At 38.9% G+C, this 27,796-nt stretch overlaps 1 protein-coding gene across 10 annotated transcripts in view; it reads right to left on the bottom strand.

Moving 5' to 3' along the window:
- The window catches only part of tanc2b (tetratricopeptide repeat, ankyrin repeat and coiled-coil containing 2b), a 473,655-nt gene that overhangs the window by 186,100 nt on the left and 259,759 nt on the right, over positions 1 to 27,796 (bottom strand). For 7 of the 10 annotated variants that reach the window (XM_051936364.1, XM_051936365.1, XM_051936366.1 and 4 more), the window contains exon 5: positions 4,866 to 4,937. The exons of 1 other annotated variant lie outside the window; for it this stretch is intronic. In XM_051936364.1, coding sequence (XP_051792324.1) covers positions 4,866 to 4,937 — 72 coding nt within the window. Of the gene's footprint in view, positions 1 to 4,865; positions 4,938 to 23,282; positions 23,382 to 27,796 lie in introns of those variants that run through there. 2 more of the 10 variants (XM_051936373.1, XM_051936374.1) reach the window with 2 other exon arrangements.

Here is a 27,796-nt window from a genome sequence, read left to right as displayed (position 1 = left end):
ATTCTCCCCCTTTCCATATAGGTGGGAAGCTGAAATTTCGCGTGCTCATTCCTTGCAGTGTACCTACAAAAGTTAGATATGTTTCATGTCCTATTGCAAAACCCAGTGTGGAATACGGCCAGCCGTTCATCCCGGCCAATACCCCCAAGCAGGCAGGTGGAGCCTTGCCTGCAACATAGAGGTGCCCCGGATTCCAGCAGGGCATCATGGACAGTGGAGTTTTTGATCACAGCCCTGCTGGATACCATGGGAACCTCCAGGGGACACTGCAGGGAGGCACAGAGACTATTTGCCTTACGCCCAGGAAGTACGTCAGAGTCACGTGAACAAAGGGAACGATGTGCTTCCTGGGTGAAGAAAAGGATTTTTTATCTGACCCGGAAGTGTTCCAGGTCACATGGACAGAGAGGGTAAAACGCTTCCGGGTCAAGGACTATAAAAAGGACAGTGAAACACCAGAGCGTTCAGCTGAGCTGGGTGGAAGGATGGCAATGCATCTGGGAGTGGAGGATTTATTATTGTGTTATTATATTGGTATAGTGGAGTGTAATGTGCTTGGTGCACATAATTATTACAAAATAAAGTCATATTGGACTTTTATCTGGTGTCTGACGTCTGGTCTGAGGGTTAAAGGGGTCGACAGTGCCTTTATCTTTCACAGTAGGAAGCCCAAATTCCCCATGCTCATCCTTTACACTGTACTTACAAATGTTAAGTATGTTTCATGTCACGCCATGCCACGTAACAAACTTTCGAAAATAATGTCTTCTTTTTGGTGGTTCTCACCATCACACCGTAAGGAACTTTCAAAACTGACCTCTCCTTTTGGTACTTTCATTCCTTATTTCCGTTAACAGAGGATTTATTCACGGCAGTGATGCACAAGGGCTGCCCCCAGTCCCCCTTACTTTCTCCGCACGGCCGCTGTTCTCGCACATAACACGTGGTTGGCTCCCTGCCTATATACATTAACGACATCCCGCGCTCATGTGCCTCCTTACTCGCTTCCTTACTTTCCTCAGCTGTTCGTCGTACTCACTGCTCCCTTCTTCTTTACTCTTCCGCTTCATGGGTGGAAGGACTGCTCATTCTTCTTTCAGGCTACCTCTAAACCTCACCCATACCGATTCCCCTATGTGTAACATATCCAAGCAGAGCACCATGGCGCAAGTGCTGTGCGATTGTAAGCTCATTATATGGAATGAATGCACTATGGCACACAGACCAGGCGTTGAGGCTTTAGACAGGACCCCACAAGACATCAGAAAACACGACACAAATGATGGGAGGCTTGACAGTCTTGCTGGCTGGAGACTTCAAGCAGACCCTCCAATTTACAGTAAGGGTCTGCTTCTCTATGACAATAAATAAGTCACAGGGCCAGACTCTAAAAAAGATCGGCATTGACTTGACACAAGATGGCTTCTCACATGGCCAACTGTAAGTCACAAGCTCAAGAGTAAGCTCAGCAGACAGCTTGGTCATTTTACAGCCCGAGGGCAGAACTGCAAACGTCGTTTACAAAGAGATCCTTACATCCTAAAAAATGTGCATTTCTCTTACACGCCATTTAACAATCATAAATTAAAACTCTTTACTATCATCAAATTCACTCTCAATACTAAAATAAGCCTACGACAATTACATTGACAATCATGTTACATTGTTTTTAAAATGTTTCCTTTTCTTTATCATAACTTGTTTAACACACTACTTTTCTGCTGCGAAGCGCGGGTATTTTGATAGTAATATTAATAAATATAAAGCAATTATTGACAAAAAAAAACACGTCAGCTATTTTTTTTTCTTTAACAAATCCTTCTAAGAATTTTTTGAGATTCTGGGGTATTTCATTTTGTGGGGTTACCCCTAAATACTGATATATAGAAATATCTTTTCTTAGTTTATTAACTAAATTAGAAACAATGTTTTTGTGGATGAGTGAGTCAATCAGTTGGCATGCTTTGTATAATGGCTAGTTAATAAGATACTGTAATGGAAGTATCCACTGAAAACGCATATCACAGCCACACAAATAACAAAATGTTAAACTGTACAGATACTTAATGCGTCAAATGAGTTTTAATTAAAAAAGAAAAAAGGAAGAGTCAGTATAGTGAAAAACTATAAATAGAAAAGTCAAACAAAGAGCGATGGCTGTACTTAGATTTTCATATTTTAATCTAGACTGCCCAAAACTATTTCTTTATTTCATTTTTTATTTCGTATCCAGAGGTTAAACAAATTCATTGCTTAAAACGAAAAATTGTCAAAAGGAGCAATTGTGTTTCTGGACAGTGCTGAAAACAACACCTAGTCACAATATCAAGATATGAAAATAAGTCTCAGTACTTTGAAAATAAAATTCCACAATTATGGTTTACTGTCATTTCCACTTTACAGTTGCTGAGCTGACTGAATCTGAATGATTTTAGAAGACTTGCAATCGCAGCTGATATCCCACCAATGTAAACAAGAAATAAAAGCACTAAAGCTTAAAGAAAATGTCCTCTACAAGGCAGATAATATTCTTCATTTTTAAGACTACAAACAAGTGTTTTCACAAAAATATATTCCAGTTTTGAGTGACTAAATATTTACTGAAGTAAGTCCGGGTGTCCTCAATACTGTACTTATGTAATTCCCTTGCGATTACCTTGCTAGCTACTAATTATTATGTGAATGGCTAAAAGGCATATAAGTCAAAAGATTAGTGAAAATCTGTCCATGAATTAAAAGGCATGCAAATCTAAAGAAAAGACATTGTGAGATAGAAAACAAAATATATTTTGCACTGGAACAAACTAAAGTCTCTTGCAATGTCAAGACACACAAGCCAAAGACGGAATTAAAAGTCAGGTCTTTCAAGATGTCAATACAGAGACCAGCGACTCAGGTTGAGTTTTTTTTTTCATTGTAAGAATGTAGGTACAATATGACAAAGTCAATGTCAATTTATTTATATAGCACATTTAAAACAACATAGGAAAGCTGTGGCCAAAGTGCTTTACAATAAAAGAAGAAGAAAACATACAATTAACATAAATAACAAATAGAAATAAAGTAAATGAACATAAAAAAATAAATAATAAATAGAAGTAAGATTACATAATCACAATGAGGAAACCATCAGTATTACTGAAGGTCACGGAATGCAAGTGAATAGAAATAAGTCTTTAATCTCGTTTTGAACAGTTCAATTGTAGACGACTCCTTTATGTGATGAGGTAAAGAGTTCCACAGGCGAGGCGCAGCCGCTGCAAAAAGCCCTGTCTGTCCCCCTTAGTTTTACACTTGGTACGAGGGACAACAAGAGACAACTGACAAGAAGATCTAAGCACTCTGGATGGCTGGTGTAAAGCACACAATTCAGATAAATAGGCAGGAGCAAGCCCATGTAAAGATTTAAAAACTAGCAACAAGATTTTAAAATCAATTCGAAAACTGACAGGCAGCCAGTGTAAAGAAGCAAATATTGGAGAAACAGAATCAGACTTTCTTGCCCCAACCAGAAAGTGAGCAGCTGCATTCTGGACCAACTGTAACCCGTATATCAGGGATTTGCTAATCCCAGAATACAGTGAGTTGCAGTAATCAAGGCGAGAAAAGGTAAAAGCATGCGTAGCTTTCTCAAGATCCCTAGAAGATAAAAAAGGCTTGATCTTACCTAAAAGACGAAGCTGGAAAAAGCAACTCTTGACTACAGAATTTACTTGTTTCTCAAAAGAGAGGTTACTATCAAAGGTAACACCAAGATTGCGGACTTGAGGTTTGGAAAAGACAGAGAAAGAGCCGAGAAGTCCAAGACCAATTTGGCCTTTAGCTGATGGACCCACTATAAGCACCTCTGTTTTATTTTGATTCAGATGAAGAAAATTATTAGCCATCCAGGATCTTAGTTCAAAAAGACAGTTGTGCAGTTGATTCGTTGCAGACGGGAATATAAACTTGAGTATCATCAGCATAGCAGTGAAAAGAAATGTTACATTTCCGAAAAATAGCTCCAATAGTGTGAAGGTATATAGAGAATAAAACAGGACCCAAAATGGATCCCTGAAGAACACCATATTTAAGAGGAGCAGTAGACGAAAAAGAGGAATTTTAAGTCACTGAAAAGTGTCTACCAGTTAGATATGCACAAATTATGACATCAGTGTCTTTCAATTGAAATTTTCTGTTAAAGACTCTTTCTGTTAACGTTTAATATAGTTAGTGGGGTTAATTTCTGCCTACTGCTATCAGATAATTCAATGCTTTCTCCCGATGTCCTTGTTAAGTTCATTTCAGAGTATCTACACAATATATATTTATTGATTGACTGATTGATTGGGTGTATTATTTGTCCTGTGTGTTCATATCCTTATTTTCTAAGTTTTTGCTGCTGTATGCCACTGAGTTTCCCCTTAGGATCAATAAGGTTTATCCGATCTAATCTAACCTAAATTATAAACAACATATTCTTTTAATCCATGAAGAAATAAATTACGTTAAGCACACAGAGCATTAAATCACTTTCAAAGATTACCATAAACAAATAATGAAAATGGTGTCTAATTCCATTACACCTGAGATTAGGCCAGTTGACACTGGAGGAGAGGAAAAGAAAAACCCCAGAAAGTAGCAGCACTCCAGAGGAAAGTCGGGGTCCACAGTTAGTTATAAATAGACAGTTCAAATGACCTATGGCAACTGGCCTGCCTGACCCTTCAGGGCAATCTACATAAGTGCATGCTAAATTGTACAATAAGGAGCAGATGTGAAATTGTTTGATTGTTGTATCACAAGGGTCAAATTATACATCTGATGCCGCTTATCAAGTGAAATTAATAGATTTGCAACGTAAAAGAAATGTTGCAGCTGCCTACCTTGCCCAGTGCGGCTCAAACAGGAATCTACATTGGTCGATCTGGGTTCTGTGGAGTCCTCGTTACCACCATCTGTAGAATGACAGCGAGACAAAGAGAATTATTTAAAAAAGGTGAGGAGATGGTGCCCAATACAGCTGGCAACCTCTACAGAAGGAAGGTAAAATTGTCAAGACGTACGCAGGAATTATCCAGATTATTTTCCTGGCATTTCTACTCACAAGGCTTGGGACACAGTTTTCCTTCCTATTTCCCATTCCAGTTCAGTTCAGTTCCAGACATTTATTTTCACAAGACATTTTTTGCTGCTTCACTAGGAATAAAAATCTGGCAGTTCACAGTATTGCTAACTTACTGTATGACTTTGAGTGAATTACTTAATCTGCAAGGAGGCCAAGAGTAGAAAGAGTGGCTGTTTATAGTCTTTTACAGGTGCATCTCAATAAATTAGAATATCATCGAAAAATTTATAATATTCTATAGATTCATTACACACAGAGTGATATATTTCAAGCGTTTACTCTTTTCATTTTGCTGATTATGGCCTACAGGTAATGAAAACTCAAACTTCAGTATCTCAGAAAATTAGAATATAACATAAGACCAATAAAAAATGATTTTGATATACAAAAATGATGGCCTACTGAAAAGTATGTCCATGTACGCACGCTATACTTGGTCAGGGCTCCTTTTGCATGAATTACTGCACCAATGCAGCGTGGCATGGAGGCGATCAGCCTGTGGCACTGCTGAGGTGTTATGGAAGCCCAGGATGCTTTGATCGCGGCCTTCAGCTCGTCAAAAAGTGAAACTCATATATTATATAGATTCATTACACACAAAGTGATATATTTCAAACGTTTATTTCTTTTCATTTTGCTGATTATGGCCTACAGATAATGAAAACTCAAAATTCAGTATGTCAGAAAATTTGAATATTACATAAGACCAATAAAAAAATGATTTTGAATACAAAAATGTTGGCCTACTGAAAAGGATGACTGCAAATAAGGAGGAATTTCTATGACAGAGGGTTAAAAACTGTTCCAAAGCTTAAATAACATGTGTACAGGTTATATACGCCTGTAACACTCTTACTATATGTTGGCCAGAAAGTACATAACAATGAAAGGTAAATCCAAGCACAGTGGCAGGTGGCAGCCTGGTTTTCCTGTGCAAACTGGAAGGTGTTTATTAACAGCTACTCACTGGCAGAGTCCATCTCTGCAGTCACCTACTGTCTGCATTTCAGTGAGGAAATACAATTCATTACACAGGCTATTAAGGGATATCCAAACAAAGAGCACCAGTTTAAAGCAGAAACAAAACAGACAATACTGGCAAAACACAATGGCTTCTCTACAGGCCATTTAAAAAATAGGGAAGCAAAACAGACTTTAAAGAACAAGAAGAATTTAAGAGAAAAGTCAAAGTAATGAAATCCACAGAAAAGCCTTTGGTAAGGTAGTACAGGTGCTGGTCATAAAATTAGAATATCATGACAAAGTTGATTTATTTCAGTAATTCCATTCAAAAAGTGAAACTTGTATATTAGATTCATTCATTACACACAGACTGATGTATTTCAAATGTTTATTTCTTTTAATGTTGATGATTATAACTGACAACTAATGAAAGTCCCAAATTCAGTATCTCGGAAAATTAGAATATTGTGAAAAGGTTCAACATTGAAGACACCTGGTGCCACGCTCTAATCAGCTAATTAACTCAAAAGCCTTTAAATGGTCTCTCAGTCGAGTTCTGTAGGCTACACAATCATGGGGAAGACTGCTGACTTGACAGTTGTCCAAAAGACGACCATTGACACCTCGCACAAGGAGGGCAAGACACAAAAGGTCATTGCTAAAGAGGCTGGCTGTTCACAGAGCTCTGTGTCCAAGCACATTAATAGAGAGGCGAAGGGAAGGACAAGATGTGGTAGAAAAAAGTGGACAAGCAATAGGGATAACCGCGCCCTGGAGAGGATTGTGAAACAAAACCCATTCAAAAATGTGGGGGAGATTCACAAAGAGTGGACTGCAGCTGGAGTCAGTGCTTCAAGAACCACCACGCACAGACGTATGCAAGACATGGGCTTCAGCTGTCGCATTCCTTGTGTCAAGCCACTCTTGAACAAGAGACAGCGTCAGAAGCATCTCGCCTGGGCTAAAGACAAAAAGGACTGGACTGCTGCTTTCTAATGAAAGTAAATTTTGCATTTCCTTTGGAAATCAAGGTCCCAGAGTCTGGAGGAAGAGAGGAGAGGCACAGAATCCACGTTGCGTGAGGTCCAGTGTAAAGTTTCCACAGTCAGTGATGGTTTGGGGTGCCATGTCATCTGCTGGTGTTGGTTCATTGTGTTTTCTGAGGTCCAAGGTCAACGCAGCCGTCTACCAGGAAGTTTTAGAGCACTTCATGCTTCCTGCTGCTGACAAACTTTATGGAGATGCAGATTTCATTTTCCAACAAGACCTGGCACCTGCACACAGTGCCAAAGCTACCAGTACCTGGTTTAAGGACCATGGTATCCCTGTTCTTGATTGGCCAGCAAACTCGCCTGACCTTAACCCCATAGAAAATCTATGGGGTATTGTGAAGAGGAAGATGCAATACGCCAGAGCCAACAATTCAGAAGAGCTGAAGGCCACTATCAGAGCATCCTGGGCTTCCATAACACCTGAGCAGTGCCACAGACTGATCGACTCCATGCCACGCCGAATTGCTGCAGTAATCCAGGCCAAAGGAGCCGCAACTAAATATTGAGTGCTGTACATGCTCATAATTTTCATGTTCATACCTTTCAGTTGGCCAACATTCCTAAAAATCCTTTTTTTGCATTGGTCTTAATTGATATTCTAATTTTCCGAGATACTGAATTTGGGACTTTCATTAGTTGTCAGTTATAATCATCAACATTAAAAGAAATAAACATTTGAAATACATCAGTCTGTGTGTAATGAATGAATCTAATATACAAGTTTCACTTTTTGAATGGAATTACTGAAATAAATCAACTTTGTCATGATATTCTAATTCTATGACCAGCACCTGTATATTGCCATTATCTAAACTTTAAAAAAAAGAAACAGAAATTGAAACAGAATGAAATATGATTCATCAATAACAATTAATGTTACATGATGGCCAGTGGTTACAAAAGCTAATCACTCAAGACAGTGAGTGACCTAACAGCTCTCTATAAGAGACAGGTAAGTAATGTGGAGGTAACATCAGCTTAAATGAACAGAGAGAGAGGAGAGGAGAGAGAGGTTAGGAGCACAGGCTGATTACAGCGCATTGCCGCACCCACCACATAACAAACCAACTGAGGATCCCAGATTAGGACCCGAGTGCAACCATGCGACGGGTGACACCTCAGAACCACACCAGTTCAGATGGAGTGGAACACTGGGAGGTTTTATACAGTGGCTGGTGTGACAATTCTGCTACCAACACCCAGGTTTTTCCTTAAATTAATAATTCACCCAAAAATGTCCTTTTTTTTTTTTTTTTAATATGTTACTTACCTCATGTGGTTTGTAGTGGTGGCTGGGAAAAAAATTTATACAGAGAACAAACGTTCTGATAAAATGGGCATCTGCATTGACCAATTTTTAACTTCAAGCTGACATGCAAAAGGGAGAGAATAAAATTTCTGATATAACAGGCATCTTTGGTTGGGCCGCCGTAAACAACACAAAAACGTCCTTGAAATACCTCACATTACTCATGTCGCATAATTTACACATCAAGCCATTCAGTTCTATGATCACAACAGGCAAAACGCAAGCATTCCTTGCAAAAATATTGTTAAATAAAGACTTTCCTCTAGGTGCACTGCATGGATATTTCAAAATATTTCAGTAAAAACTGCATGCCTTCTGTCCGTTGTGAGCATATGACAGGATGACTTGACGTGTGGATTATATGACATGAGTAATGTGACATTTTTTTTGCCGGGACATTTTTATATTTTTGCTATGGACCAGAATGAGTCTCCATAAGCACCCATTCTAAGAGAAAGTTTGTTATCTACATTTTTCAATAAAATCATGAGATTAAGTGTGTTTCTCAGCCATCACAACATACCAACATGGGGTGTGCAACAAATAAAAAGAAACATTTTTGTGAGGAGTATTCCTTTAATCCCACAGTTAAAAGTCTCAATAATATTAGCGTGAGACAAGAACACACAAGCACTTCAACTACTGGAATGACAATAAATACTCTTATGAAATCACCAGTAACTAGAATATTATGTTACGCTATGTCTTCCCATCTATTGATTTTAGATGTTTTATAAACAGAACGTTTTTAATGATTCAGGTCCTAATTAACTGATTTACTATACATATGAGTGCTTGCACTTTATCCCAATTACTTTTGCCAAATAAAAATGGAAATATTTAAGCTGGTGGGCTACACAGAAGCAAAGGCAGTGAAGAACACTCTGCTCACTCACACTGTCAAAAATTCATAATGCACTCCAAGAACAACCCACTACAAAACTCCCCAAACCAAAAACACGTTTGCAGGCCATGCTGCAATTAGCTGGCTATTCTTACTTTTATTTGAATTTACTGCAGATTGTACTCTGGTTGGTAAACAAGACCAGCCTTTGAATGACTCTGTCCATCAGGTGTCCATTAAAATCAAGAGGCTAATTCTGCATGACAATGTCTCCCTACAGAAAGGTTTCTCTTTCTGATTTTATTTTGAAAAGTATTGTAGAATAAAGAACTGAGGGTGCCAGTTCTCAATTAAACATTGTTCATCAGACTTTGTTTCCCCCAATCATATTTAAAGTTTAATTCCTTTAAGAAACCTGAAGTCTGAAATTTGTTGGATCAGAATAAGGTTTGTCCTGTCCTTTTAATGAATCCCTCGAGGTTTACTTGTTACTTGATTATATTTCACTGTTTATTGGCACATGTACTTTTCCCTCATGAACACTTCTATGATTTGTTGTCTGTACTTATCATCACACTGAAGCCGTTATGCAATGTTTCATGATCTATAAGGTTATAACGGTGCATCAGGTGAGTTAGTGCAGTCACAGAGCTGCGACATCATGAAGCCCACTGAGCCTGTTCTCCTTTCTTGGTTCTTTTACTTTCTTTTATTCATCTCTTCATATTTATTTCTGTTTTACAAATGACTTTTCCTGTTTGCATAAACCAAATGAAAGTGGGAGTAGAATTCAATGGGGCTCTCACAATTTTGTGTGTTTTTTCATCCTCTAGCGAATTACCAAAATATAATACAACAACAACATTTATTTCTATAGCACATTCTAATACAAATGGTGTAACTCAAAGTGCTTTACAAGATGATGAAAGAAAAGTTTATATGAAACAAAAATTAGATCAGGCAATATTGAGTGACAAAGTAAGGTCACAAGGCCAGGAGGACAGAAAAAAACAAACAAAAAAAACGACAGCTGGGCAGGTGGGAAAAAAAAACCAAAAAACAAAATCTGCAGGGGTACCAAGGCCAAGAGACCACCTGGCCAGCCCCCGTTGAGAATTCTACCTCACATCAATGATCTCAATCAGTCCTCCTGGTTTTCAGGCTTCAAGTGGAAGAATTAAGATGACAATGGTCATGTAGACCTCTGGCCTTCAAACCATCAATGCAGGGACTGCACGATGCCCTGATCAGGTGGTGGTGGCGCAGAACACCACCACAGAGAAAGAAGAGCAGATATAATAGCATTCTGTATGACTGTCATGACTGGCTCCAATGACTCTGTTTGTTCAATGACAGCAAGTTCCCCTTTGCAGATCCTTGTAAAGTGTCTGAGTTCCAGACTTATATGTCTGAGGTGACTGTGATGGCTGGTTCTGGAATTTTTTTTTTTAATTTTGTGTTTTATATGCAATATCTGACCACTGCTTCACATTTGAAAGTCCTTCTTATTTGATTCCATGGGGGTTCCTGCTTAGAGAGTGTTTTAATACCTTGCTGAAGATGCTTCCTGTACAGTAGTGGTGCCCAAACCACCTGTAGAAACTGGGATGTTTTCAGCAGTTAATGGGCATTGTGTTTGAATTGTCTAATTTCACTTTTCACTACTGCTATTGGATAATATGCCTGTATTTTACTGTTGTGTTACCCCATATCTGACCATCTAAATCTCCATCAGGCGGTTATTCAAGCGTTATTTTATGTAGTGAATTCCAATTCATCCCCATTTCAAGTGGGGCGGCAAGCAGTGATGTCAGTAGACTGCCATATTTATGCAGTTTTCTAATGTGTAGCCTTTCAAACCTCTGATTTTTCTCTGGGTTCCCTTGCTAGGCTGGGACCAAATCCAGATTTCCCAATGAAGTTGAAGTGCACAAGATATTAGAATGTACCAGAATGATGATGCACCTGGTTTACATTAAGAGAGCAATCATGTAAATGTATGCCTACAGTACATTAAATAAAAAATGTATTTAGGTTGGGTGTGCCTTTACCTGTAATAAGGCAGCTTGAACTGAACTAATTTTTTTGATACTCTTTACATGTAAAACCTCTGAGTAGTGCAAGGGTTTACAAAATATTAAAAGTCAATAATCATTTAACAGTTGCACATTTACTAAATATAATATAACCAAATTAGTGTACTACATTGAAAACAAGTTATTCAAGCTTTCTTGAGATTTTATGAAACTATATAAAAAAAAAAAAACAATACAAGAAGAAAAACAACAGCATGTATTGTCCAATTAAACACAGAAAATGGCTGCAACAAAAACACCAAAGCACAGGGGATCCATAGGAAAAGACTTTGAAAACCACTGTCCTACGTGAATAGACTATTAAAAAAGATATTAAAATACTGGTCAGGTACACCCCAACATCTCCTGTTCTTCAAATCTTTTGTTATTTTATGTAACGTTCATGTCAGGGTAAACTGTCTAGATAGCTAAAATCCACTAGATCTGCAATACCAAAGAATCACTATTTCATTTTTCATATTGTCATTTTTACTCTGACATCCATTTCTTTACAGATTTTTATACGTTTCTACCCCAATGAGCTTCATTTTGCTCATCTTTGTAAAATCAACAATAACCTCTTCTTAGAATAGTGGTAGGAAGTTCATTTCACTGGTCAGGTTTTCTTTGTTCCAACAGTTCTGGAATGAATGGCCGTGTGAAGCCTTGCCAAGACAAGACAGTGTTCCCCACAGCGCTGAGAAAGCAGATTCAGACAAAAAATTAATGGACAAAAGTTAACTTTGACTTATTTTTTTCTTTGAGTCATACTCTTCTTTTTTATTTTCCACAATAAAATTTCAATTCCCTGTTAAACAATCCAGAGCTTGTGTGATACTCTACAACACAAGAGGTACAATCTGCTTTGGTGTTTCTGTGTATATACAGTGATATTATTAAAATGTAACCATGCCGATATCCCTATAGACTTAAATATCTTGCTTAGCATTTCTTCAGCATTGGTTTGTAACTTTTGTTTATTTTCCCACTCGATTTCATTTAATTCAACTCAGTTAGAACTGTCTGCCGAGATGAAGGAAGTCTTCTGAAACACACTGACCCTCGAGATGCATTGAGCTTTGTTTGAATCTCCAGTTGAATAATTGAATTATGTTGTTTTGTAAGACACCTTCTTTTTGTTTTATTTGGAGGTGTGATATTTTGTTGAAGACACTGAGTGTGCTTTATACATATACCTCCTGCATAAGCAAATTTATAGGTTTCTTGCATATTAAATTAGCCCTGGTGTTGTTCTAGTTATCTTTTGCTTATTAATCTTCGATCTTCTTCTTCCATATCTTTCTGTCCTTGTCATCTTGCTCTGTTACCCCCATCACCTGCATGTCCTCTCTCACCACATCCATAAACCTTCTCTTAGGCCTTCGTCTTCTCTTCTTGCCTGGCAGCTCTATCCTTAGTACCCTTCTCTCAGTATACCCCTCATCTCTCCTCTGCACATGTCCAAACCAACGCAATCTCACCTCTCTGACTTTGTCTCCAAACTGTCCATCCTGAGCTGACCTTCTAATGTCCTCATTTCTAATCCTGTCCATCCTTGTCACATCCTATGCAACTTTTACCATCTTTAACTCTACTTGATGCAATTACTTGCAGTATTCTATTATACTTTTGTTGATCTTTTTTTTGTTAACATTTAAATTCATTTCTGTACTTATACATAATTCTGTTTGTTAAATATGTTTTCATTTAATTATAAAATAGATCTTTATTTATAATAACTATGTATGAATGTTTCTCTTTTGTGTACATATTTTATTGATAGTATGTAAACATAGTTACTACACCTACATATATCTACATAGGAGTTTCACCTTCTTTAAGGAGTAGACATTATTGATTGATACATACTTTGATGTTCTTAAGTTGTTTTATGTACCTCGTTATAATGTTTTCTGAGTTTTGATCTAGTATCACATTTTAAATCTCCCGCCCTATCTTTATTTGTTTGTCTCACTGCAGGACTCATTTGATTATATAATTTAATGGTTTTTTTTCTAACTTTCGCTTACTGGTAATCTAATTCCACAGTCAGGGTACTAACAAGACAAATGCTGCTAGTATGGCTTAATGTCACCAACACTGAATTTGTCATTACTGAGAGATGATTAGAAATGTGTGTCTATTTTTTCTGGAATATATGTCACATATACTGTACATGTATGGAATATAGCATTTTGTCTATATTTTTAAAATCAATTTTAGTTTGAAGAGGGGAAAAAAATATCATTAACCTGCCTACTGCACTCTATGGTTTCTATTGATGATTATCAAAACTAACTGCAAAAAAACATGCCATTTAATTCAATATTGTATTTACTATCAGACCTGTGAGCTTGTTTTCAACAAGTTATAAATCAAAGCTCCAGTTAAAGGAGAAAAATGGACTTGCCCTCAATATAAAACACAGTTATGCAGTTCACTGCACTAAAATTATTGGGTATTACAGTGGTGTGAAAAACTATTTGCCCCCTTCCTGATTTCTTATTCTTTTGCATGTTTGTCACACAAAATGTTTCTGATCATCAAACACATTTAACCATTAGTCAAATATAACACAAGTAAACACAAAATGCAGTTTGTAAATGGTGGTTTTTGTTATTTAGGGAGAAAAAAAAATCCAAACCTACATGGCCCTGTGTGAAAAAGTAATTGCCCCCTGAACCTAATAACTGGTTGGGCCACCCTTAGCAGCAATAACTGCAATCAAGCGTTTGTGATAACTTGCAATGAGTCTTTTACAGCGCTCTGGAGGAATTTTGGCCCACTCATCTTTGCAAAATTGTTGTAATTCAGCTTTATTTGAGGGTTTTCTAGCATGAACCGCCTTTTTAAGGTCATGCCATAGCATCTCAATTGGATTCAGGTCAGGACTTTGACTAGGCCACTCCAAAGTCTTCATTTTGTTTTTCTTCAGCCATTCAGAGGTGGATTTGCTGGTGTGTTTTGGGTCATTGTCCTGTTGCAGCACCCAAGATCGCTTCAGCTTGAGTTGACGAACAGATGGCCGGACATTCTCCTTCAGGATTTTTTGGTAGACAGTAGAATTCATGGTTCCATCTATCACAGCAAGCCTTCCAGGTCCTGAAGCAACAAAACAATCCCAGACCATCACACTACCACCACCATATTTTACTGTTGGTATGATGTTCTTTTTCTGAAACGCTGTGTTCCTTTTACGCCAGATGTAACGGGACATTTGCCTTCCAAAAAGTTCAACTTTTGTCTCATCAGTCCACAAGGTATTTTCCCAAAAGTCTTGGCAATCATTGAGATGTTTCTTAGCAAAATTGAGACGAGCCCTAATGTTCTTCTTGCTTAACAGTGGTTTGCGTCTTGGAAATCTGCCATGCAGGCCGTTTTTGCCCAGTCTCTTTCTTATGGTGGAGTCGTGAACACTGACCTTAATTGAGGCAAGTGAGGCCTGCAGTTCTTTAGACGTTGTCCTGGGGTCTTTTGTGACCTCTCGGATGAGTCGTCTCTGCGCTCTTGAGGTAATTTTGGTCGGCCGGCCACTCCTGGGAAGGTTCACCACTGTTCCATGTTTTTGCCATTTGTGGATAATGGCTTTCACTGTGGTTCGCTGGAGTCCCAAAGCTTTAGAAATGGCTTTATAACCTTTACCAGACTGATAGATCTCAATTACTTCTGTTCTCATTTGTTCCTGAATTTCTTTGGATCTTGGCATGATGTCTAGCTTTTGAGATGCTTTTGGTCTACTTCTCTGTGTCAGGCAGCTCCTATTTAAGTGATTTCTTGATTGAAACAGGTGTGGCAGTAATCAGGCCTGGGGGTGGCTACGGAAATTGAACTCAGGTGTGATACACCACAGTTAGGTTATTTTTTAACAAGGGGGCAATTACTTTTTCACACAGGGCCATGTAGGTTTGGATTTTTTTTCTCCCTAAATAATAAAAACCATCATTTAAAAACTGCATTTTGTGTTTACTTCTGTTATATTTGACTAATGGTTAAATGTGTTTGATGATCAGAAACATTTTGTGTGACAAACATGCAAAAGAATAAGAAATCAGGAAGGGGGCAAATAGTTTTTCACACCACTGTATATCAAACGTAATGAGAGGGGAGTTGGCCACTCGACCACTTCGTTGACTTTTTTTTTTTTTTTAAGTGCTCAATGGGGATAAGGGTACATTGGGAAAAGGAATATGAAAGTGTGTATACCTGTATCATCCTGCAGCCAGTTTATGTACTGAACATGTTGAGGTACTGAATGCAAGCCATGAAGATTTAACGAATATTTGTTGAACCATCTTGCCCATCTCTTCTTTAATTAGCAAAGACGGAGATAAAAAATAACTTGCCTTGATGGTTGTTCTTGCATTTGATCTGCTCAATATGTCACAGTAATATGAATCTACAAGTCACTGTTCTTTAAGACTCCACATAGAATTGAATTAAGCATTTATGATGTATCCATAGATAGGTGAGGACCTGACCAGGCTCAGTGATCAGGGTCCACGTCTGAAAGATTATTCAGAAAAGACTTGCCAAGTGCAACATTACATTTTCTGCTTTGGCCTCAGGATGAATGAATATACTATAAACATCTAAAGGCATTCTTCGCATTTTCTTGTGATCCTGTAATAAAGGTTTCTAAGAATATTATAGTTTGTGCTCATTTTTTCTGGCACTTCTAATTGTTAGCTGGCACATGAAAAAGGTAACTTAGAGCCCAGGGTTATGCCAGTTGGCCATGTGAACACCCAACCTATGAGCACTAGCAAATAACTTACTGAAACAGACATCGCACAGCAGCAATAATACAACCGACAGCAGGATATGGACCGGCAAGAAAAGGTTTGTAGTCCAGCTGTAGTCTGCAGTCTATACTGCTACTCCATTTATTTCTACAGACAATTAATGTCTTCATTTGTAACTCTGTTAGCAGTTCATCACACTGTCTTCTGTAAACCAATTTAGAGGAAGAAGCATAAAGGAGCTTAACTGACTGTGGAAAGGGCAGTTCAGTGTAGATGTTTTATTTTTAGAAAAGTTGGAAAATGAATAGTTTTGTTAACTCCTTTATACTTAGCAAAACTTTACCTAGTGTTTCTCGTGCAGAAAGGCATAACACATCAATTCTGGTAATGAAAACTTAAATATCAAAATGAAAACAGACTGTAAATCAGTGAAATATGTCACTTTTGAGGCAATGCCAAGAAAACACTTTACCTTGATTTAGTCTGCCATTTTTTATTTTGATCACTTAAAACAGAATAAATGAGGAAGTTTACAGATATTACCTACTATACAATAAAACACTAAAGTCTACGTGTCCAGTCCCTCAGAGCAATCCAATTAGTCAGTCTGACTTTGGTGACACAATCGAAAGAGAAAGTGTGAGCGTTAGATGCCTGAGGAGGAGTAAAAGTGGTCAAGGCCATGCTGGCAGAGCGGCCTTCAAAGACAGCAAGCATAAAACCACACAGGAAGCGAGAAAGGTGCCATGAAAATAACAGCAGAACCTGAGAAGCAGGCTCGAGAGGGGGAGCGCCGGCAAAGAGATGTTCACACACATGTAAATACTGACGACGATAGGCGCTAAACATTCACATAGTGCAAGTGATAGCAAAAAACTTTAAATTATTCTATTACCCTTTCTTTGAATGGAAGTGTGTCTAGTATCCAAATAATTCCAAAATCAAACACTGCATTAAGATTAAAAAAAAATAATAATAAAACAATCATCCACCCATTATTTTTTTTTTTACCAACTTAATGGACCTGAACCTTAATGGGCAGTAAAAATGTAAAACTGTTGACTTTTAAGATCACAGACACATAGAAGTGAAATCACGTAGGTCAGTAAGTACCCTAAATGCAGTTGTGGCGATAGATAGATAGATAGATAGATAGATAGATAGATAGATAGATAGATAGATAGATAGATAGATAGATAGATAGATAGATAGATAGATAGATAGATGGATAGATGGATAGATGGATAGATGGATGGATGGAGACTTTATAATCCCAGGGGGAAATTCACAGTTAGTTACTAGATCTCTAATGAACTGGATGATGTACAATATAATCACAGTAGGAATTATTATAAATAAATAATTTGCAGTTAACATATCACTTGGGTAAAAGAAAGTGTTACAAAGTAATATGGGGGACAACTTGACCCACAACCAATCTGCAACATCTTTGATTGAAGATCTAAACAATGCATTCGGTTCCATTGAGAAAAATACAGTTCTTCATACTATATTTTTTACCACTATATTATCTTCATAAAAAGCATAATCAATTTAATTAAATGAATACAGCATTTTAACCTTCACACAGGAAATACAAAACTGATCTTTGTGTGTATTCTGAATGTGCAGTATGCACTTAAGGAATTTGTTCACTTTTTACTAGTAGCAATGCAATCCTGAAGATTTACAGAGAACAAAGACATTTATTTTCAAGGAAAAAGAATACAGTATCTGTTAATATAGCCTAGCCTTCCCACTGATAAAAACTGAACTGCCACCTACAATTCATCATTTAAAAAAAATGTTGACAATATTTTTAGATAGATAGATAGATAGATAGATAGATAGATAGATAGATAGATAGATAGATAGATAGATAGATAGATACTTTATTAATCCCAAGGGGAAATTCACATACACATCAAGAGGCTGCTTTTTTTAATCCTCCTGCCACTCCCAACAAATAACTCATTAAAAAAAATTACAGGTAAAAACTCAGCAGCATCCATTGACCAGTCCTCAAAAAATTCTGTTTAACTAATGTGGTGGGAAGGATGGAAAGTAAAGAAACAATGAGATTGCGGGCCATGCAGGGGCACAATTCAGCGGAGCACTTCCACTGCCATTGAGGCAGATCAAATATCATTACATCAGCCTTCAATACCAGTTTGCAACAATGAACAGTCTGATTAGGGTGGCAAGCATTTATACTACAATTCAATCTGATTCCAACACTAATGTTAGTGATAAAGGAATATATATAGTAACAATAGTCTAAATAATTACGTTTCTCTGTAGGTGGTGACAAATACATAAACATCTACTGACAATATGCTTTCTCCAGCTGAGCAGAAGAGACAGTTAATCAAATGAAACCTCAATTGTAAATGACTTAAATCGATTCAGGGAACACTAACCTCTTCTGTGATACCTCTGATGTGTACTTAAGAAATGTTATAAAGTCCACACCTTAAACAAGTACCACCTAATAAAAAAATATTATTTGAATAACATCCCAGATCATGTATATCTGAAAAGGGCATTATGGGTTATGTTTAGCACTACTGCCTTACAAATGCAGTGTCCTGGGCTCAGTTTCTACATTGGGCTCCTGTCTCTTGTATGGAGCTTTCACATTCTCTGCATGTCTGTGCAGGCTTCTCTCAAAGTAATTCAGTCTTTCGCCAACATCTCTACAGAATTAGATGTTAAGTTTGTTGGGGTCTGTAAGCTGCCCCCTTTCTGCCTTGGCCACATGGTGAGGAAATAAGCTTTGGCACCTGCAACAATGTATTGGACTAAGCAGGTTTGAAAATGTTATGTTATTATGAGGAGATGTACTCAGGCCACATTCTTTGAATCTGGCTTCTCATTTTTTGAAAGTTTACTTTAAAAGGAAAAAAGGTTTACATTATCACTATGTTCACTTCTCCTGCTGTCAGCCACGGCATAGAATAATTACATGTAGAATGTAAAGTTTAGCTTTTAAAGGACATCTGTAAATTTTCAAAATAAAAATGAACTGCAGTTCTTCAGGAATACAGTCAAACAACAGTATGTATAACTGAAAACCCATACAGACGTTGCTGGTGATGCAGTGTTCACATGCTGCTACCACTTTGTTGTGTCCATGTATATTTCTGGTATGTATTTTAGGAGTAAATCAAGACCACTTGATTTGCAGCTTAATACTGCCAAGGATTAGCATTTTTTTTGGTGAAAATAAAAAGCAAACTTAAAAAACTGAGCACAGTCATCATTGCTCCAAATAGAATCAGACCACAAAAATGCCATTTCTGCTTGACCTTGTAAGCTTTTTATTACCAACTACCACATTGTAAGGATTTCGTGTGAAATTTCCTAATAGGAAGCTTGCATTTCCCATCAGTTTCATATCACAGGAATGCAGCCAAACTGACACAAACTAAATTTTAGGCTGAGCTAATAAGAAAGTGATAATAAAGCGCCATTAAATAGTGTAGGGCCGAAAAGAAATTGACAGTACTACAGACAAAAAACTAACACCCGACCGACACTGTAGACATGAGGACTGGCAGGCAAAATGGTTGCATGTGTCTATGATAATATATGACACACTCAGTTCGCCCATTCCTGTGAATCCTGCCATGGTAGCACGTCTCGCTCATGACAGATTTAGCATGTACCTTACCTGTGGCTGGCTGAGCACACCCAGAACATCCGTCCCATAAGAGTTAACACGCTGCGCCCACCACTGGCTCGGGAGAACATCAGTTAGGGTTAGAGTTGGGGTTAGGAATTTGTCTGGTCCCAAAGAAAACTGTATAAAATGCTTTACGGTAATGTAAAGAGGCGCTTTAAGACACATTTTCATTTAACATTAAAGCAAAACAGTTTATGTATAAAGCACAAAAAAATTTCTAGAAAAAAATATTCTTGCATTATTTTTTTTTGTTATTAAGGAGGGCACCCTTTTTCTAATGATGAATGCTTTTTAATCAATTAAAACTCTCTAGCTATAGAGTACAAAACATGATCCCAAATTGTATACTTAATTATGATGTTGGGTTTTTCCTCCTCCTTTTGTTTTCCGTCCCAATTCTTTTGTCTTTGCTCACTTATGAGTCAATTTAAATGCCATTTCTATTGGCCACACACACTAAAGGGTGACATGAGAAAAGCAAGAGAGGTTTCAGCTCATGACTGAGGATCAGCACTAGTGGCTTCAGTTTTTGCATATATTCATAAATTAGCAGTTCATTTAATAATATACAACTTTGCATTCATGAATGTAATATTGGGGGGGGGTGAGCATAGTCATAAAGCTATCTACATACAATATGGAATGCTTTCAAACAGAGAAATAAAGACTCAAAAAAGATGAGTCCAGGTACACCAAGCACATCTTCAGCAAGCAATGTACTTTCGCCTAGTTTTATAGAAGAATCAAGATGTCCAGTTTATGAACTCTCTGTTATGATTTAAGAGATGTTAAAAGAAACACTGCATCCTATTTCACTCTATCAATTTTCAAACAAACAGGGTGAGTGAAAATGATGTTAACACTAATGGTACTGCTATGTATTTACTTATATACAACATTTATGGACAATTTATGTGCCACATATAGTACATCTGTTGAACATGATGGCGAACATGTTGAGACATTCCTGTAAGTCATCTTGCACATGTTTTTGTGAATAAATTGTTTCCGCCATTCAAATGTTAACTAAATTTTGACTCACCCTGTGTTACAAATCGTGCCCAATCATCGACCACTACTTCTGTCTGTTATATACTATAGGCCTCTCACCTTCATCCATCCATTATCCAACCCGCTATATCCTTAACTACAGGGTCACAGGGGTCTGCTGGAGCCAATCCCAGCCAACACAGGGCGCAAGGCAGGAACAAACCCTGGGCAGGGTGCCAGCCCACCTCTCACCTTAATTGTTTCTTTAATTACAGTAATATTTAAAAGTTGGCTTAAAAAAAAGCAAACAAACTAAATAGTAAATCTGGATAGGACATGCATGGCCCAGCAAATGTTCATGACGCTATTCATTTTCATATTATATATATAGACATATATATTTAAACTTTAGTTCATACCGACGCTTCCTTCCTGCCTCATTACATTTACAGCACTTCCCATATTCGCCAGTTGGATTTGGAAACTGCATTTTGCATTAAACACACAAAGATACCTCTAACCTGCCCGTTGGCAAACCGGAGACCCGTGAAATAATCATGCCTGATTTAACTTACAAAAGTTGCTCTTAAGCATTTTCTCATTTATTTAGAAATGCTTCTCCACCTTAAGATGTTCTTTATTATTTTTTTCTGTTCTGTCTCCTGCTAATAAAGGATTCATACAAAATAATCAATGGTTGAGTTGGCTTTTAGATCAGTAAAAAGCAGGGATTTATACCTTACCCTTGTGGTAGAAGTCACCTACCGACTGTGAAGCATGATGGGAGGTAACTATCAAGGGACCCCAGTACCATCATAAAAGGTCCATGTCAAACTTTAGTTCAGTTGGTGAATCAAAAGAGAAAACCTGCCTAGGACTGAGCCCTGCCTTGTCCCACATGTTGAGGCGAGAAGCTTGGAGGCTGCTACAACAATCTAACTGCAATACTAAAGCATACATGAAGATCACTAGCCAGGGATGAAGCACATAAGCTCTCAAAACCTTGAGCTGAATCTGGTCAAGTGTCAGGTCCTGGTTGAGATTAAAATAAGGCCAAATGCTGAAAACTCCACAGCAACTATAGCACAGTCAAAAATGTAGGTGGCCTGGCGCAGAGAAGCTGTACAAAAGTGTTTAAGAAGAGTGGCCTAGCTTTGATGGCTTCCTTGATACAGAAGTGGGTGCAGGCCCACACATTCCGCCTCTCTTTCTCTCAGCTCAGAGATGTAGCTGCACCGCGCCGCCTGCACCTCTGCCCGAATTAGCAGCAAGTGCTGCTTAGTGCCTAATGGAAACACATCTAGAGCGGCATTAGCATGCTTCTGGTGCACCTGCTTCTCAAGGACATGAATTATTCAGCACACGGGAGCCCTGAGAAGGCAGCAGTGGGTGGTGCAGCCAGAAAGCGGGGCATACAGTGGGCAATTTAATTTAGCTGGCATCCTAGGTGCCAGACTGTAGCACCGACAAACTAAATACTTTCTCAGAAACATTAAGGACAGCTAGGTTTTTTTTTTTTTTACTATTCACTGAGTGTATGCCGTGCCCTTGTTACAGACGGCCTGCTCTGTCTTCGTCTCCCCTGGCACAACCACACATTCTTTTAAATCAATTCTACTGCAGCAGGGAGGTGAGCATGCCACTTGCTTTCATACACAACACACTACTGTCTCCTCAAAGGTGATTTGTCCCTTACTTGCAGTGCTTCTATACCATAAGACCGTCCAAAAGCGAAATCTACAGTGGCATAGCTAAGGTTAAAGAAAAGAGAGAGGTGCATTGCATGCAAGCAAGTGATGCTGGCACAGCGTGTGGGTTTGTGAACGGAGGTGTGCGGCAGTGACAAGTGCAGACTATTCAAAGCAAAAGCCTACAGCAGAAAGAAAGGGAAAAAAGGCTTCTTGTTCTTATTTTTTTTTTGTACCTTTGCTTCCCAAATCAACTTTTCAATTTTAAAACAGAGACAAGCTTAATTGTTGTGGACCAGAGTACCAAGTAGTATGGGCACAGCCAAAGTATTAAGTAGTTAGCAGTTAGCTGTAGTCCAATTCGAGCTGGACTCCTAAGATTGACATATACTGGCGAGAATCATATTGGGCAGTGTGGGGCTGTTAGCACTTGGGGTGAAGCACTAAGTTACATGCCAAAAATCAAACATTGGATGATTGGACTACAAACCCCTCAAAGAGAACAACAATTGACCTACACCCCAAAAACTTCACCTTGTCCCTTAAAACCAGATCCGAGCTATCAGTATCATTGGCACATATCCCGCTAAGCCAGAGGCAAGAGCATCCCAGTAAAAATGAATAGATGGATCTCTATTAAAGGAACAGACACGCACAAAAAAAATAATAAGCACACATCCAAACTAAGGATCCAGGAGACTGACCTTCAGGGCGAAGCAGACAGAAGGACAGGCACATTATCTGACATGCTCATTTACAAAACCACACTTTACACCCCCCACCACATTTCCTATTATTCTCAATGCCCGATGTTCTGTTCAACTCACCGTGGACTCTTTGCGAACACCACTGCCTGGCCAGATGGGTATAAGCCACACCATTTTTAGTTGAAACCCAGCAGATGAAGGAAAGTGAAGAAGAGAGGAGCAGAACAGTTCATGAGGCAGAGACGGAGAGAGCAGAAGAGAGACGTTCACTGCAGCAATAGAGCATTTAATAGTAAGCCAGTAGGTGAGGACGCAGAGACACACATACCACTGTGAGCTTCTTCTCTCCAGCTCACAGTCCACCCCCCTTCACAGCTCCACTAAGAATATTTGCTTAACTCTTTCTCCACTGATCCCAAAGCTGCTCTTCCGGTGACTTTACCACTTTTTAAATTTAAGAAGAGGTTTCCTTCCCTTTTTCTCATGACTATCTGGAATTCTGCCAAACAGTACTTGGGTCTTTTCCTTCCTTGTGCTCTTTTGTGAAAGGCTGCTTTCCCTCTATGGTTCTCTTCCCTTACGCTTACAAGCTACAGCGGGCTGCCAGCTGATAGACAGTCACGTAGCTGAGGAGGGATACAAACTGCAGGGTAGTAGTTAACATTTATTAATCAATCTGCCTTTAAATTTTAAATTGCAACTGTGATAGCAATAACCCGTTTGGCTTAGTGTAAAATATCCACAGGGCTCTCGGTTCAATGCCCACCTCTGACTCACAGTGTGACTCTGAACAATTCACTTTACTTACCTCTATCCTGCTATTACGGGTGGCCTTTAATAAAAGAATGAGTTAAATTTAGACATTACAAACAGTTCTAGAAAGGAAATTGTTCGAGACAAAACACACAGCGAACATGTACTGCATGTACTGAAATTAAAAAAGGAACAGAAAACAGTAAGCATTCAAGGGAAATTGTCATAAAAAACTGAGGATTTAACATCAGCTATACAATGTCAGCCGGCCTCAAACTAAAGGAACCAGGAACAACCACCAAACACAGGCAAGAGGTTACCATAATAACTTAAACCGTCTACATATTCCAATTCTACATTTTTTAGATTAAGGGGGAGTTAAGAAAAAAAAACGTTACAAAAATGGTAAGTAGAAAGAGTGGAAACCTCCCTGTAGCTGTCAGATACGGAATGATGGATGATCAGCGGTCCTTGTACACGCATTAAGCATTATCAGCAAACAAATGCTTCAATGTGCTCATAAAATGCTGAAGAAGAACACCACTCTGCTACCTTTCATGATTTTCGCCACAACACCCAGATGTAAATGGGAGCATGCAGGTATGGATAGATAGATGTAACTTGATAAATTGCATTCCCTCTTGCATAGAATATTTCTTATAGTCAGGCATATTCTTAGCCAACAGGCCAGGCTGAATACAATTTTTTTTATTTTTTTTTTAACAAAATGACTTTCACGCTCCTATGTGATAACTCAACTGATGCATCACAACAGCCTTTGATCACAAGCAATCTTGTGTTCTCAAGCGTTCCAACAACAAAAACCCCTGGTGTGATTTTGGCAGTGTGTTAAAAAGAAACTAATGTTTAAGGAGAATGAGAGAGAGAGAAAGAAGGTTGGATGATGTGGCGATAGTGGATCAGGAAGTGCAACGGATTAACAAGGAGGAAGTAAGGACAGCTATGAAGAGGATGAAGAATGGGAAGGATGTTGGTCCAGGTGACATACCAGTGGAAGCATGGAGGTGTTTAGGAGAGATGGCAGTAGAGTTTCTAACCAGATTGTTTAATGGAATCTTGGAAAGTAAGAGGATGCCTAAGGAGTGGAGAAGAAGTGTACTGGTGCTGATATTTAAGAATAAGGGGGATGTGCAGGACTGCAGTAACTACAGGGGGATAAAACTGATGAGCCACAGCATGAAGTTATGGGAAAGAGTCATGGAAGCTCAGTTAACAGGGAGGTGAAGATTAGTGAGCAGCAGTCTGGTTTCATGCCAGGAAAGAGAACCACAGATGTGATGTTTGCTCTGAGGATGTTGATGGAGAAGTAGAGAGAAGGACAGGAGGAGTTGCATGGCGTCTTTGTGGACTTGAAGAAAGCATATGACAGGGTACCTCGAGAGGAGCTGGCGTAATGTATGAGGAAGTCGGGAGTGGCAGAGAAGTACGTAAGAGTTGTACAGGATATGTACGAGGGAAGTGTGACAGTGGTGAAGTCTGCGGTAGGAGTGATGGAGGTGGGATTACATCAGGGATCAGCTCTAAACCCTTTCTTATTTGCAATGGTGATGGACAGGTTGACAGATGAGATTAGACAGGAATCCCTGTGGACTATGATGTTTGCTGATGACATTGTGATCTGTAGCGATAGCAGGGAGCAGGTTGAGGAGATCGTGGAGAGGTAGAGATCTGTTCTAGAGAGGAGAGGAAAGAAGGCCAGTAGGAACAAGACAGAATACATGTGTGTAAATGAGAAGGAGGTCAGAGGATTGGTGAGGATGCAGGAAGTAGAGTTGGCGAAGGTGGATGAGTGTAAATTCCTGGGGTCAACAGTACAGAGTAACGGGGAGTGGGGAAGAGAAGTGAAAAAGAGAGTGCAGGCAGAGTGGAGTGGCTGGAGAAAGGTGTCAGGAGGGATTTGTGACAGAAAGATACCATTAAGGGTGAAAGGGAAGGTCTACAGGACATTAGTAAGACCAGATATGTTATATGGGATGGAGACAGTGGCACTGACCAAAAAATCAGGAGACAGAGCTGGAGGTGGCAGAGTTAAAGATGTTAAGAATGTGATGAGGATGGACAGGATTAGAAATGAGGACATTAGAGGGTCAGCTCAGGTTGGACGGTTGGGAGACAAAGTCAGAGAGACAAGATTGCATTGGTTTGGACCTGTGCAGTGGAGAGATGAGGGGTATAGTGAGAGAAGGATGCTAAGGATGGAGCTGCCAGGCAAGAGGAGAAGAGGAAGGCCTAAGATAAGGTTTACAGATGTGGTGAGAGAGGATATGCAGGAGGTGGGTATAATGGAGCAAGATGCAGAGGATAGGAAGATATTGTCATGCTTGGGTCAGCCCCCAGCTCACAATATGGAAAAAGATGATCCACTGTGGTGGCCCCTAATGGGAACAGTTGAAAGAAGATGAAAAAGAAGTAGTTTTAGGTTAATATATATATATATATATATATATTTTTTTTTTAATATATAGACATATATTTATACAGATATACGTGTGTGTGTGTGGTTGTAGGAAAGAACATTCTTTGCCCTTTCAATTTTCTAGGTGCGAATGGTGGGTAGTGACAGTTACCTACTAGGATGTACTCCTTTAAACCTTGGAGCCCTTGCACAATTTTGCCTTGTAATGTTACCATTTTATTGAGTGTAGCAGAACGAGGTGACAATTACAGATGGAATAATCAGGTGAAAGAAAGTTGATCGTCTGAAACTTGCAAGATTTTAGGCATAGCTGCAGCAAACCTTTGGAAGTCACTTGCCTGGTGAAAGCGCAAACCTCATTTTGGTTCTTTCACTTTAAACGTAAACCTCAGCTTATGGTGTTGTAAGGGATATGGATCCTGTTACACAAGATCTACTTTGCGATTAGTACTGTGTGGTGATTTTTAATACATCTTGCCTACCCACCCCTACCCATTTCCCAAATGAACATGCCCGTTGTCCAGTACATGATCTAAAGCCACAAAATCCTCACTAACAGTGCAAAGAGCTCCTATAAGAGGGAGATTAATTGTCCACAATTGACTGTCAATTTTGGCCACAGTTCACACTGTACTCTGCAGAGACTGGGCAAAGTTCCATCTCTATGCGTTGACAGTCCAGACCAGGCATTCTCTCTCTTTGTTTTTACTTAGTCAGCACATTACAGAGAAGCATGCATCACCGCAAGAGAGTCAGCACCTTAGGGACAGTCATCACTGTGCAACAGCCGCAGCAGCAAACTCAGTGTACTTCCCACCAATCCCAAGGAGGGTGTGCATCATGAAAGGACAGGAAAGAAGGCACCAGAGTACCCACACAAATCCAGCTTGTCGCTTCTGCAAGCTTCAGAATAGTACATCTGAGTCATCAGGACGCCACCACAAATAATAAATTAATTAATCAATAAAACCTGACCTGTCACAAATGTCTTGGCTTGACAAGTGACACTATGCTGACAACATAACTGAGCACACCACATTGAGGCTTCTGACAGTATTAATGACTCTGTTTTAAAAAGGACTAAGCATCGCTATACACAACAGCTGCATAACAATAACATACATGCAGATGTGGCTGCTGGGCCCTTTACAACTTGCACACATTCATGGGCCACTTGGGTTGTGTTGGACTCATTACAAAAGCCACCACGGCACTTGCTTAGCAATACAGACTATGCCATTACATGGTGTCACCTCTTGATGTCTTCAGCTCTTACTTCATCCGTCTTTGAGACAGGAGCTTCCAGATAACAACTATTTTATCAGGAGTTACCCCTTGTCAGAGAAGGAGCTTCTGCTAAAGACTTTGTAGAACGACCAACCATTTATTGCACTTAGAAATGCCATGGGGGAGAACAATCTGTACACATATAAAGACCCTTGAT

This window comes from Erpetoichthys calabaricus, chromosome 14 (genome assembly GCF_900747795.2).
Source record: "Erpetoichthys calabaricus chromosome 14, fErpCal1.3, whole genome shotgun sequence".
In the NCBI taxonomy this organism is placed as follows: Eukaryota; Metazoa; Chordata; class Cladistia; order Polypteriformes; family Polypteridae; genus Erpetoichthys; species Erpetoichthys calabaricus.
Note: the sequence above shows the minus strand (reverse complement) of the source record. Positions and strands in the feature narration are given on the sequence as shown.